The 14011-nt window shown below is 37.3% G+C and overlaps 1 protein-coding gene across 19 annotated transcripts in view; it reads right to left on the bottom strand.

The window, feature by feature from the left end:
- The window catches only part of MYO9A (myosin IXA), a 284781-nt gene that overhangs the window by 37883 nt on the left and 232887 nt on the right, over window positions 1–14011 (bottom strand). For all 19 annotated transcript variants that reach the window (XM_078333528.1, XM_054240463.2, XM_078333527.1 and 16 more), the window contains 3 exons: window positions 12936–12983; window positions 4114–4225; window positions 1065–1126 (listed from right to left, as the gene is read on the bottom strand). In XM_078333528.1, the coding sequence (XP_078189654.1) occupies window positions 1065–1126; window positions 4114–4225; window positions 12936–12983 (222 nt within the window). The remainder of the gene's footprint in view (window positions 1–1064; window positions 1127–4113; window positions 4226–12935; window positions 12984–14011) is intronic.

Raw genomic sequence — 14011 nt, forward strand, 5'->3', positions numbered from 1 at the left:
CTGATGCTTGCCAGCAAAATTTTTTAGTATTGATCTGACACAAGCTACTCCATCTTAGCTGGAAGCAAATGTCTCACTCATATTCTTTGTATTTTAAGTCCTGAATCAAATTTCTCTCTGTACTTTGCCATGATTAGTCTACTGCAAATAACATGCACACACATTTATATTTCAGATTTGCATACTATCATAACAACTGTCGGTATGTGATTAATGAATAAGAAAATGTTGTGATTATACAACAATAAAAGCCTGAATTTTTTTAAAAAAATGTTTACTTCCTTGAAACGTAAGATATCAAACAGTATGTGTACAGTATCTTTTAGATCTCTGTGTACCCAAGAGAAATATGTGAAAACATCAACCATGATGGTGAATTTTGCTGTTCATGTTTAAATTTGTTCATCTTTAATTATAGCTTACTGCATTAAGGATAATTCCTACGAAGGCTTTCAAGTGTTTAAGAAAGTATGAAACCTTGAAAGCAGTGTTCTTCAAATTGTGGCTTATGAAATTAATTTAGTAGCTCACATATAGTAATGGTAAAATAATCTATGAAAATCAATTCAGTTTGTAACATGTATCACCAAACGTGTGAACTGGATCATGGCATAAAACATATTTCTTACTGTGATTTGTGGTCAAAAAGTTTAACAACTGGCTGGGCATGGTGGCTCAAGCCTGTAATCCCAGCACTTTGGGAGGCTGAGGTGGGCGGATCACGAGGTCGAGAGATTGAGACCAACCTGGCCAACATGGTGAAACCCCGTCTCTACTGAAAATACAAAAAAATTAGCTGGGTGTGGTGGTATGCACCTGTAGTCCCAGCTACCTCAGAGGCTGAGGCAGGAGAATTGCTTGAACTCAGGAGAAAGAGTTTGCAGTGAGCTGAGATCACACCACTGCACTCCAGCCTGGAGCCTGGCAACAGAACGAGACCCTGTCTCAAAAAAAAAAAAGGTTTAAAAACCACTTATCTGTAAAACTATCAAAGAGGCCTCAATTTCTTTCTATAAGGCACAAAAGACCAACAGGTCTATTACTGATAGGTGGTAATTTCTTACCTTTTTAGAGCACTTGGTTGTGGTTTTCTGACAGCACTTCTTATGGCAAGCATACTTGCATACTGAAAAACAGGTGAAGAATGCAGCATTTTTAGCAGTTTGCACATCAATGATAAGAACTCGTCAAGTATACTTTATTTTAGACCTGCTTTTTTTTCTTTAAATCTCAGACTGCTGTAATAAGATATCCATACTTTGTAAAATATTATAATTATAAAGAACTTAAAACCCATTCTATTGAGTATAATGAAGTTGAAAACATGCTTAAAATTTCTAGCCATAGTCAATAAAAAAGCTTTTTGGTCTTTCAAAACTGTTCGTCCTGCCCCTATGCCACACAGTACCACTACACACCAAATTTCGGCAGGATACTTATCTTTGTGGTTTGATTCACAAATTAGTGTTCATGTTCCACCACATATATGCTCTACAACATACTAAAATCTCAGAAATGCCTATTAAAAATCACGCCTATAGATAAGAAAGGCATTACTGTCAAAGATCCTTCTTGAAATGAAAGCAAATTGGGTAGCACAATCGGATATAAGAAAGGTCTTATTTCTCATCTCTAAAGGTTCAGAACAGAGCTCTGAAGATCCAGAACATGAAGAGTATCAGTTGTGACTGGGAAGATGGGATAAAGAAAAGGTTCAGAGTTAAAATAATTTGTTGGAGTAGTAATAACCCAGGGTGGCTGGGCAGTTGGTGAAGAGCAAGAAGCAAATTAAGAGGAGGATACTGAGAACACAGTATCCTTATTTCCTTTTGTTACACCAGCTCCGGCTTCTGTGTACCTGCATATACTTTCTTGAGCTTGTAAAATATAACTTGTGGGCTTCTCAAGGCAAAGATCAAGTAAGGGAGGCCATGTCACAGTACTGGTGAAATCATCAGGGTAATAACAAAGAAGTTAGTTAATTCTATTAAAAAAATCAAATCAGGCTGAGCCAGGCGCAGTGGCTTATGCCTATAATCCCAGCACTTTGGGAGGCTGAGGTGGGGGGGATCACTTGAGGTCAGGAGTTCAAGACCAGCCTAACCAACATAGTGAAACCCTATCTCTACTAAAAGTACAAAAAGTAGCCAGGTGTGGTGGCAGACCCCTGTAATCCCAGTACTCAGGAGGCTGAGGCAGGAGAATCGCTTGAACCCAGGAGGCAGAGGTTGCAGTGAGCCGAGACCACACCACTGCACTCCAGCCTGGGTGACAGAGTGAGACACTGTCTCAAAAAATAAAAATAAAAAAATTCAAAAAATCAAATCAAACCAGCCCACCATAGTCATAAAAAAGCAAATTATTTAAATTTTAACTTTAAGTTACAGAAGAAACTAAACCTACAGGAATCATACTTACACTAAACAGTCAAATACATTTCAAACTACTTCCTATTTTCAGACTCATTATAATATTTTAGACTACAGATAATAAAGGAAAAGGAAAACTGCTATTGAACCATGGAATAAGTGAATATATACTAATAGTGGCAATTTTGCTATGGGAAACTTGTTGTCATACTAGATCCAGTCCTTAGTATTTGCTTCATTCAATTTTAGCCCGCTAATAGAAGCAAAGCTTCAGAAAACTAATGACAGCACCAGAGCAGATGTATAAAATAAGATGAGGGGTGGCTAAAGATCCACCCTGAGCCAGAACCAAGTTGATCTACAAAGAATCTCTACTCACATTATAGGATTTATATTACTCTGTTAAAAGGATTACAGTAGAAAAAGTACCTTTTGGGCTATAATCTAAGAATTCATTCATTTATCCATCCATCCATCCATCCATCCATCCGTCTGTCCATCTATAGGCCTATTTAACCAACAAATATTTATTAAAACTTACTCTGTGCCATAACTGTTTTAGGCACTGATGGCATTAAAAAAAAAAAAAAAAAAAACCACAGGACAGGTGCTGGGGCTCACACCTGTAATCCCAGAACTTTGGGAGGCCAAGGTGGGCGGATCACTAGGTCAGGAATTGGAGACCATTCTGGCTAACAAGTGAAACCCCATCTCTATTAAAAATATAAAAAACCAGCTGGGCGTGGTGGTGCCTGCCTGTAGTCCCAGCTACTTGGGAGGCTGAGGCAGGAGAATCACGGGAACCTGGGAGGCAGAGGTTGCAGTGAGCTGAGATCGGACCACTGCACTTCAGCCTGGGCAACAAGACGGAAACTCCATCTCAAAAAAAAAAAGAAAGAAAGGAGAGAGAGAGAGAGAGAGAGAGAGAGAGAGAGAGAGAGAGAAAGAAAGATAAACTTCCTGACTATAGAGCATATATTTTAGAGGCATAGACTGAAAACAATAAACAAATACTTAATTTGGGGTGGTGATAAGTTCTTTAAAGACTATTAAGTCTCAGTAAAAGAATAAAGAATTTGGGGTGGGGGGTGCTGGATGCAGTAGTTCATGCTCGTAATCCCAGCACTTTGGGAGGCCAAGATGGGCAGAACACCTGAGGTCAGGAGTTCAAGACCAGCCTGGCCAACATAGCAAAACCCTGTCTCTACTAAAAATACAAAACATAGCCAGGTGTGGTGGTGAGAGCCTGTAATCCCAGCTACTCGGGAGGCTGAGGTGGGAGAATCACTTGAACTCGGGAAGCGGAGGTTGCAGTGAGCTGATATCACGCCACTGCACTCCAGCCTAGGGGACAGAGCAAGACTCCATCTCAAAAAAACAAACACACACACACAAAAAGAGAATAGAGAATTCAGGGACAAGGTGGCATTTAAACCGGAGGTAGAAAAGAGCTCTCTGAGAAGGTGAGATGTGAGTGTAGGCATGAAGTAACTGAAATGTGAGGTCATTCTGGGACAAGACTGTTTTAGACAGAGTGAATTACACGTACGAGGCTCTCAGTGACCAAATAACATCAAAATATCTAGTTGAGATACAAACAATAGGTGAAGAGAGTATAGCAAGAGATGAGGCTAAAAATTTAGGTCATGTAAATAACTCTTTTATGTTAAAGGAGATATAAGAAAACTCAAGGAAACAGAAGTATCAGTAGTTAAAATATTCCTCAAAGATCTCTCATACTTACATTTGCAAACAGAGGCTCGGTCCATTATCCATATCAAAGAAGAACAGTATTCACAGTATGTAGGGATGCTATATTGGGTGGCCTTAAAGATGTGACCATTGTGTTCTTCAACCTGAATGAAAAAATTCAGCTATTTATATTAAAGCCAACACAGTAAATGCTGCCCTTAACATGGTGAGCCCCTGGGGAATCCTTCAATTCCTTGCTAAGTCTTCACTAGGCACTAATTCCAGGGGGACAATTATGATCTGTTGAGAAATAATGTAAAAATAAAATATATTTTTCCTGCTTTCCAAAAGCTAACGATCTAGATAAACATGACCAAATTATATGAAAAACAGAAAGCAATGCAACAGACATATAATAGCTGTCTTATATGACTCTAATGTTACATTAAAAGCAGCAGTTGTCAAAGAATGTTTTCTTTTTTTTTTTTTTCTTGAGACATAGTCTTACTCTGTTGCCTAGGCTGGAGTGCAGTGATGTGGTATCATCTCACTGCAGCCTCTGCCTCCCAGGTTCAGGTGATTCTCCTGCTTTTGCCTCCCAAATAGTGGGGATTACAGGCTCCTGCCACTGTGCCTGAATACTTTTTGTATATATTTTTTTAAATTAGAGATGGGGTTTCACCATGTTGGCTGGGCTGATCTTGAACTCTTGATCTCAAGTTATCAGCCTGCCTCCAACTCCCAAAGTGCTGGGATTATAGGCATGAACCACTGTACCTCGCTAAAATATGTATTTTTTGTAACCTCAGGCAACTTTTACAGATGAAAATTACTGATGACCTCAGAGAACTTTTGTTTACATGAATTATACCTGTTGATATTACTATCTTAGCAATTAAAACTGGAAAAAATTTAAAGTATATATTCATTAATTTATTTAAAATTGACAATAAATATACATGAACATAACATTTTAATTAAAAACTGTATCTTTTTTTTTTTTTTTGAGACAGAGTTTCGCTCTTGTTACCCAGGCTGGAGTGCAATGGCGCAATCTCAGCTCACCGCAACCTCTGCCTCCTGGGTTCAGGCAATTCTGCCTCAGCCTCCTGAGTAGCTGGGATTACAGGCATGCGCCCACCATGCCCACCTAATTTTTTGTATTTTTAGTAGAGATGGGGTTTCACCATGTTGACCAGGATGGTCTCGATCTTTTGACCTCGTGATCCACCCACCTTGGCCTCCCAAAGTGCTGGGAACACAGGCGTGAGCCACTGTGCCCGGCCAAAAACTATATCTTTAAAGCAAAAAAAAAATTAGTAGCAAAGGGGTATTGTTTTCCATTTTTGTGTGAATGTTCCCTTGGAGGGAACATCTTTAGAATTCTGCCAAAAATGCATAACCTAAATCAAATCATGAAGAAATATAAGACAAACTCAAATGCAAAAACATGCTATAAAATAACTGACTTAGGTTCTTCAACAATGCTAATGTCATGAAAACTAAAAAGGCTAACGAATTGCTTGATTTAAAAGGCATAACAATTAAGTGTAACAAATTTCTTGTTATAAAGGAACAATACTGGGACAAATGGTGAAATCTAAATAAATGTGGGTTAAGGCATACAGGTTTCTTTGTAATTCTCTTGCAACTTTTCTATAATGTTGCAATTATGTCAAACAGAAAGAAGGGGAGAGGAGGGAAAGGAAGGAAGGGAAATAACAAAATGAAACAAAAAGAACTGATCCAGAACAGTGAGACAATTACTGCTGCTAGAACAAGTTGGTAGAGAGTAGTGAAAAATGAGGCTGGGCAGTAGTATAGGAGGGACCATGAAACCCTTCCAAATCACTCAGCATTTACTCATTAAATTAAACATTTATTGACACTTACTATGTGTCAGGAACTGGCATGAGCACTTCGCTGTGGAAAAGAATGCTAACTGCCTAGTAATACCAATTCTTTCTTCTTTTTTTTTTTTGAGATGGAGTTTCGCTCTTGTTACCCAGGCTGGAGTGCAATGGCGCTATCTCGGCTCACTGCAACCTCTGCCTCCTGGGTTCAGGCAATTCTCCTGCGTCAAGCCTCCCGAGTAGCTGGGATTACAGGCACGCGCCACCATGCCCAGCTATTTTTTTGTATTTTTAGTAGAGATGGGGTTTCACCATGTTGACCAGGATGGTCTCGATCTCTTGACCTCGTGATCCACCCGCCTCGGCCTCGCAAAGTGCTGGGATTACAGGCTTGAGCCACCACGCCTGGCCTCTTTCTTCTTTAAATACAGATTTCCCAAGGTCTATCTGGGAATGTGACAATCTATCTAAACTTTATTTCCCAGCTTCTTTTGCATCTATAAATGGCCACATAAGTAGCTCTGAATAATGAAATGTGAACATGAGTGACATTTCCAAGTCATGCCTAATGTTATGGGCTCTCTTGTACTTTTTTCTGTCCTTCTGGCTAAGATGGAAATCAAGAAACTGAGACCTGAAACAGTAATTTTGAAAGTATATATTAGATGCTTCAGGAAAAAGAAATAAAGGGAAAAAAAAGTATGTATTAGAGATGATGGTAAAAATTCCAAAGCACAGTGGAAGCACAAAGAAAGGAGTAACTAAATGGTACTACAGAAAAAAAAGGTGTCACAGAAGAGGATATGCTTGAGATGAATATATAGAACTGAGCAAAGACATTAAAAAAAGAGTATGTTTAGGAAATAGTATTTCTAGTTAAGCTGGAAAATATGCAACAATAGCCTTTAAGACGTTTTAGAGTGATGTGTATATAGGGGTATACATGTATATATGTATTTGATAAAATAAAAAGTAATTTAAGAAATTTGGTACTGGCATAAGAATAAACATTATCAATGAATAAAAAGAGAAACTAAAAAATTAAATCCAAATACATTAAGATATGAGTATACAGCTGCCTCTCAGTAGCTGTGAGGGATTAGTTCCAGCTACTCCCTGCAGACACCAAACTCCAGAGGCTCAAGTCTCTTACATAAAACAGCATAGGCCGGCACGGTGGCTCAAGCCTGTAATCCCAGCACTTTGGGAGGCCGAGGCGGGTGGATCACGAGGTCAAGAGAACGAGACCATCCTGGTCAACATGGTGAAACCCCGTCTCTACTAAAAATACAAAAAATTAGCTGGGCATAGTGGTGCATGCCTGTAATCCCAGCTACTCAGGAGGCTGAGGCAGGAGAATTGCCTGAACCCAGGAGGCGAAGATTGCGGTGAGCCGAGATGGCGCCATTGCACTCCAGCCTGGGTAACAAGAGCGAAACTCCGTCTCAAAAAAAAAAAAAACAGCAAAGTATTTACATATTATTTAGGCATTTCTGCATATCCTTCCATATACTATACTTTATATCTAGATTACTTATAATATCTAATACAATGCCTATACATCACTTCATTTGCATGGATTCACTCAATGCACAGCAAATTCAAGTTTGTTTTTTGGAACTTTGTGGAATTTCTTTTTCCGAGTATTTTGAATTCATAGTTGGTTGAACCCATGGATGTGCTGGGCCAACTGTACTATAAAAATGGTATTCACCATTTGACTCAGCAATCCCATTACTGGGTATATGCCCAAAGGATTATAAATCGTTCTATTATAAAGACACATGAACACGTATGTTCACTGCGGCACTGTTTACAATAGCAAAGACTTGGAACCATAGACTGGATAAAGCAAATGTGGTGCATATACATCATGGAATACTATGCAGCCATAAAAAAGGATGAGTTCATGTCCTTTGCAGGGACATGGATGAAGTTAGAAACCATCATTCTCAGCAAACTGACACAAGAACAGAAAACCAAACCCTGCATTCTGTTCTCACTCGTAAGTGGATATTAAACAATGAGAACACATGGACACAGGGAGGGGAACATCACACACCAGGGCCTGTTGGACCTGCTATCCCACCTACATTAGGGGAGGGATAGCAGGGGGTGGGGGGATTAGGGAGAGATAACATTAGGAGAAATACCTAATGTAGGTGACGGGAGGATGGATGCAGCAAACCACCATGGCATGTGTATACCTATGTAACAATCCTGCACGATCTGCACATGTACCCAAAATTTAAAGTATAATAAAACAAAAGGGTATTTTAAACCAGTGAAAAAGAAATATTATCATTCAACAGTGGGCAGACAACTGATATACTATTAAAGAAAAAGAGCGTGATCCCTAGTACACTCTTGATGCCTTGGTCCCTAAAACTTGATCTTGAGACTAAAATAAGTTCAAGAATAATTAAATATTTTTCTAAGAAAAAAATGAAATAATAAGCGTACTAGGCCAGGTGTGGTGGCTTATGCCTCTAATCCCAGCACTTAGGGAGGCTGGGGAAGGGGAATCACTTGAGCCCAGGAATCTGAGACCAGATTGGGCAACATGGTGAGACCCCCATCTCTACAAAAACTGAAAAAAACATTTAGCTAGGCATGATGGGTATGTGTGTGGTCCCAGCCACTCAGGAGGCTAAAATGGGAGGACTGCTTGGCCCAAGAGGCTGAGGCTGCAGTTAACTGTCATCATGCCACTGCGCTTAAGGCTGGGTAACAGAGTGAGACCTAGTTGAAAGAAAGGAAGGAAGGAAAGGAAGAAAAGAAAAGAAAGGAAAGAAAGGAGAGAGAGAAGAAGGAAGGAAAGGAGGAAGGGAGGGAGGGAAGGAAGGAGGGAGGGAAAGTGAAAGGAGAGAGATAGAAAGAGAAAGTAAAGAAAGAAGACATGGAAAAAAGTAATAATTATATAAATAATTTATTTAAGAAAGACAAAAACCCTAGTAGTATAAAGAAAAAGAATCTAAAGGAATTAAAATTTGTGTTAATAAATCTACTATAAACAATGTAACAACATAATTCCACTCAGAATATCCTGAAAACATCCATCCTAGTTTCATAATGTGGCCTTGCTCTATGGATCTCAAATATTCCCAGATAATAATGTCTAATCTCACAGTTACCAATTATAAATTACACGAACATTATTTTCCTCTACTAAACTCTAATATTAAAGTTGTTTTCATTTAAAATTTTCATTAAAATTTTAAAAATTACTTTATTCCTTAGGTAGAAGAGAGGTCTTGAAATGTTCCCAACACACAAAAATGATACATACTCAAGGTGATAAATTCCCCAAATATCCTGACTTGATCATTACACATTCTCGACATGTAACAAATACTCAATTGTACCCCTAAAATATGTAAAATATATGTCAATTTAAAAATTACTTTATTCTGAATGGATATAATATAAACTCCTGATCAAAGGTACACAAAGCAAAATAAGTCTTTTTCCTATCTCTGTACCCTAGCTGTCTCTGTCTAGCTCCTCTTTACAGAAATAATCACTATCAGTATACTCTCAAGATATTTTATATGTGTGTATATGTCTATGAGTATAGATATAAAAATATTTTTAAAATTAAAAAAATATATACAAATAGTAGCTTTCTATACAGTGTTTAGCCCTTGTACTTCTTTTCTTCGAGACGGAGTTTCGCTGTTGTTACCCAGACTGGAGTGCAATGGCACAATCTCGGCTCACTGCAACCTCTGCCTTCTGGGTTCAAGCAATTCTCCTGCCTCAGCCTCCCGAGTAGCTGGGACTATAGACGAGCACCACCATGCCCAGCTAATTTTTTTTATTTTTAGTAGAGATGGGGTTTCACCTTGTTGACCAGGATGGTCTTGAGCTCTTGACCTTGTGATCCACCTGCCTCGGCCTCCCCAAGTGCTTGGATTATAGGCGTGAGCCACTGCGCCCGGCCTGGCTTTTTTTCACTTGGGAAAAGTAACTTTAATTTTCCTATCTGAACTGTTATATACAAAGATGATCACTTGCAGAGTAAAATTAAGAATGGCCAGAATAATTTTACACAGCTTTCCAAGAAACAACAGTTAAGTTTATAGAATATGCCTAAAATATAAGAATATTCAAGTGAAGAAATATTAAGCTAGTGCTCTGAATACCAGACTATGGAATGGGGGGAACTGCAGGGCAGAAGCTGTTTTTTGAGATCTTTCTTGCCTTAGTCTCGCTCTGTTGCCCCGGCTGGAGTGCAGAGGTATGATCTTGGCTCACTGCAACCTCCACCTCCCGGTTCAAGCTGCCTCAGCCTCTCGAATAGTTTGGATTAAAGGCACCCTCCACCACACCCAGCTAATTTTTTTTTTTGTATTTTTATTAGAGATGGGGTTTCACAATGTTGGCCAGGCTGGTCTCAAATTCCTAGACCTCAGGTGATCTGCCCATCTCAGCTTCCCAAAGTGCTGGGATTACAAGTGTGAGCCACTGTGCCTGGCCAGCACTTGTACTTTTTACTTAACAAAACATCTTGGTGAATGTCCTTTTTTCCTTTAATGCTAAGCAACATCTTATTATAAAGATACATCTAATTTATTTAATCATTTCCCTATCTATTTAGGTTGTTTTCAGTCTTCTGCTATTACAAACTGTTTTTCAATAAAGAATCTCATACATGTCAGCATGTCAGTGTGAAAAAGTGTGATTGATATGCCTACTGAACAAATTCTTAGATATCGTATTGCTGGGTCAGTTTTTTTTTTCTTTAACATTTTTAAGGTTTTTAATATGTCATTGTTAAAGTACATTCTCCAAGGTTATGCAATTTACACCTCTATTTGTAGTGTTGAAAAATCTGTCTTATGTTTCCAAACTCTAGGTTATTAATTTATTTTGAGCTTTGTTCATTGATGGAAAAAGTAGAAAATCACTGTTATCACTGTTACTTCATTTTAATTTGACTGCTAACAAGATAAACATTTATTTGTGTATTTCTAGACATTTCTTTCTATGAATTGCTCTTGTTACAGTCCCTGAATTATAATAAAATAGATGTTGAATAAATTTATTCAACAACTATTCTTTCTGTTCTTTCCCTTGTTGACATGAATAACTACTCTTTTAAGGCTCAAAGTGTATAAAGTGCCTAAACATACCTGTTAGTAACAGGCTCTCTACCTTCCCTACCTTTTCCTTTGTATACAATCTCATTTAATTTCACAAAAATGTCAGTTGTGGGTGGCATTATTCCTGCTTTATAGATGAGGACATTGAGACTCAGAGCTTAAGTTGTCCAATGTTTCTCAATGAGAAAATCCTCTTGGAGAACCAGAGCAAACCAGGCTGAGTCAGGTACACTACTTTCAAGATTCTGTACTTGTGAAAAGGCAGATACTTTGTAATAGGCAGATAACCTATAAACAGTCAGATCACACTTCTAACACAAACAGTGGAAAAGCTAAAAGAAAGAATTTAAAAGATTTCAGAATTCTGTTTACAAGCACGAGGGGATGATTTATAATCCTGAATGTTAGTAAGGTAGACAAGAAATATTCTACAATTAGAATTTGCAATTGGCAAGGTTGAATCCAGGTTTTGTAGGCCCTAAAGTTTAAAGTTTCCAGGAGAATGTAAAGAAGATAGGAGGAGGGGAAGTGGGAAGTGACAGCAGCAAATGTAGCTGAAACAGAAGGAACCAGGGGAGAGTAGGAGGAAATGAGGCTTAGAGAGGCATTCATGCTAAAGGTCATGTCAAGACTTGTAGGTATGGTAAGAACTTTGGGTTTCATTCTGAGAAACACTGGAAATCACTAAACAGCTCTGAGTAGAGAAAGGATATGATTTGATTTTTATTTTTATAAAAAGTAACTATGGCTATTATGTAGAGAACTACTGGGGGAGAAGAGTATAAGAAAGTAGACCAGTATGAGACTGTTCATAGTTCACTGGACTGTTGTGATAGCAGTGGAGGTGATGTGAAATGGTAAGGTATTCAAAATATTCTGAAAGTAGAGTCTTGATCAGACTCCTAACCTTCTGTTCCAAACACCTCCATATAAACATGCAATACTTGAGTCAATGAAAGCAATTGGTTCAACATACCAGGTTCTTCATTCATACGCATTTGTACGTACTCTTTTTCCCACTGGCCAGACAGGTATTGCCTGTCTAAACCACTACTCATTTGTCAAGAAATAGCAAAAGCATTTTTTCTTCTGTAAAGCATTCCTTCATTCCCCTTTCTGTATCCAACAGCACTTTGTACTATTCCTACTATAATACTTATCATACCTGACAGTAATAATTTAAAAAACTTACTGCCTTCACTTGTTGATTATATATACCTCAAGGGCTTAATTCATCCTTGTAACTGCAGAAATTATCATAAACCATACAATATATATGTGATATATACAGTATATATGTTACCTATTGTATTATATATGGTATATACTGTATATATGATGTATATGATGACATCATATATTGGATATATATCATATAGATGTATCTAATTTATTTAATGATTTCCCTATGTATTTAGGTTGTTTTCAGTCTTTTGCTTTTACAAAGCCCTCTTCAATAAAGAACTTCGTACATCTGTCAGTGTGAAAAAGTGACTATATGTATCATGTGCTTGTATATAAACATGAACAGTAAAATTTGTTCAGATGCCTTCAGAAATGTCTTTTGAATTGAAAGTTATAAAAACTGTAAAATCCTGAATAACCCCTGTTTTCTTTAGAAGGAAGAGAAAACTCCTGAAGAGCTCCTTCCCTACCCCCAGTTCTGAAAAGAAATCATACTTTACCTTTCATGAGTAAACAATTTCAGTTTTCTGCCATTTTAGGAAGCTATCATTGATAACAAGTCCAGTCACATCTGATCATTCTCAATTTTTGCAAAGGTATAAATATGATTATCACCCAGATACCTGATGAACTTATTTCATAAATATATCCACATAAGTAATGTATGATATACCTAAGATCACTGATCTGAAAACATACTTTTTAAATTTAAAAAACAGATTATAACTTACCAAATCAGTTTCCTTTTTCCTTCTTTTCTTTCTTTCTGTTTTTGGCACCTGACAGGGACAGGAAAAATACAGAAATTGTGATGACAAAGACTAATATACTTTCTTACTTCATTGCAAATGTTAAGATACTTGCTCAACAGGTAACAGAATAGGCATCTCTTTATTCTCCAAGAGGAACTGTGTAGTGCTAATAAGCAAATGTGAGAAAAAAGTTTTAAAGTCTGGTAAAACATAATTGCCAACAGCAGCAACAGAATGGAAGAATACATTAGAGATTATTCTTTCTTAAACCTCACTTCTGCCCAGAAGCCACCACCATATTAATTTAAATGATTAATCATTAAGTGATTGTTTGTTTTAAAGATTTGACTTCCCATATTTTAGCTCTAGAAAACTATCATGGAGCTAAATATAAATTATATATAAAAAGGTAACATTTGGAACATGTAAAAGCTCTTTTACATATGACATTTCCTGATAACCACAGTACAGAACAATCTAAACCCAACCTTTTAAACTTATAAAGAAAGGCAGTACAAGCCTATTAAGAATCTTCTTCAGCATAAAATAAAGACCTTAACCTAGATCTAGAACTGAAGAACTTTCCAGAACTTGTTTATATCTGACAACTTCAAAAGCGGGATTGAAGAGGGTTTGCAAATCTAAATACACATAAGGTAGAATAACTAAATGGAACATAATCAATACAAAATATTGATGGTATTCCTGATGTGAATAGGTACCTAATTATTTCATCTGGGGTACTGAAAAAAAAACACATTGATAACTTTGTCTAAGCCCGATGTCTCTTCTGTAATATGGATTTTATAAAAGTTATTTAATAAGGCTGAAGCAAGAATTAAATAAAATATTCAACATCAAGTACAATTCTCAGGCCATAACAGACACTCAAAAAGGTTATCATTATTATACAGATTTCCCAAAACACATATTTCCTAAAACCTAATTCAAGAATAAATATAATTTGTAGGTTCTTTGACTATAATTTTTCAAAAGAAAATTCAGGTACTGATTTCTTTTTTTTTTTTTTTTTTGAGACAGAGTCTTGCTTTGCC

Source organism: Callithrix jacchus, chromosome 8 (assembly GCF_049354715.1).
Source record: "Callithrix jacchus isolate 240 chromosome 8, calJac240_pri, whole genome shotgun sequence".
In the NCBI taxonomy this organism is placed as follows: Eukaryota; Metazoa; Chordata; class Mammalia; order Primates; family Cebidae; genus Callithrix; species Callithrix jacchus.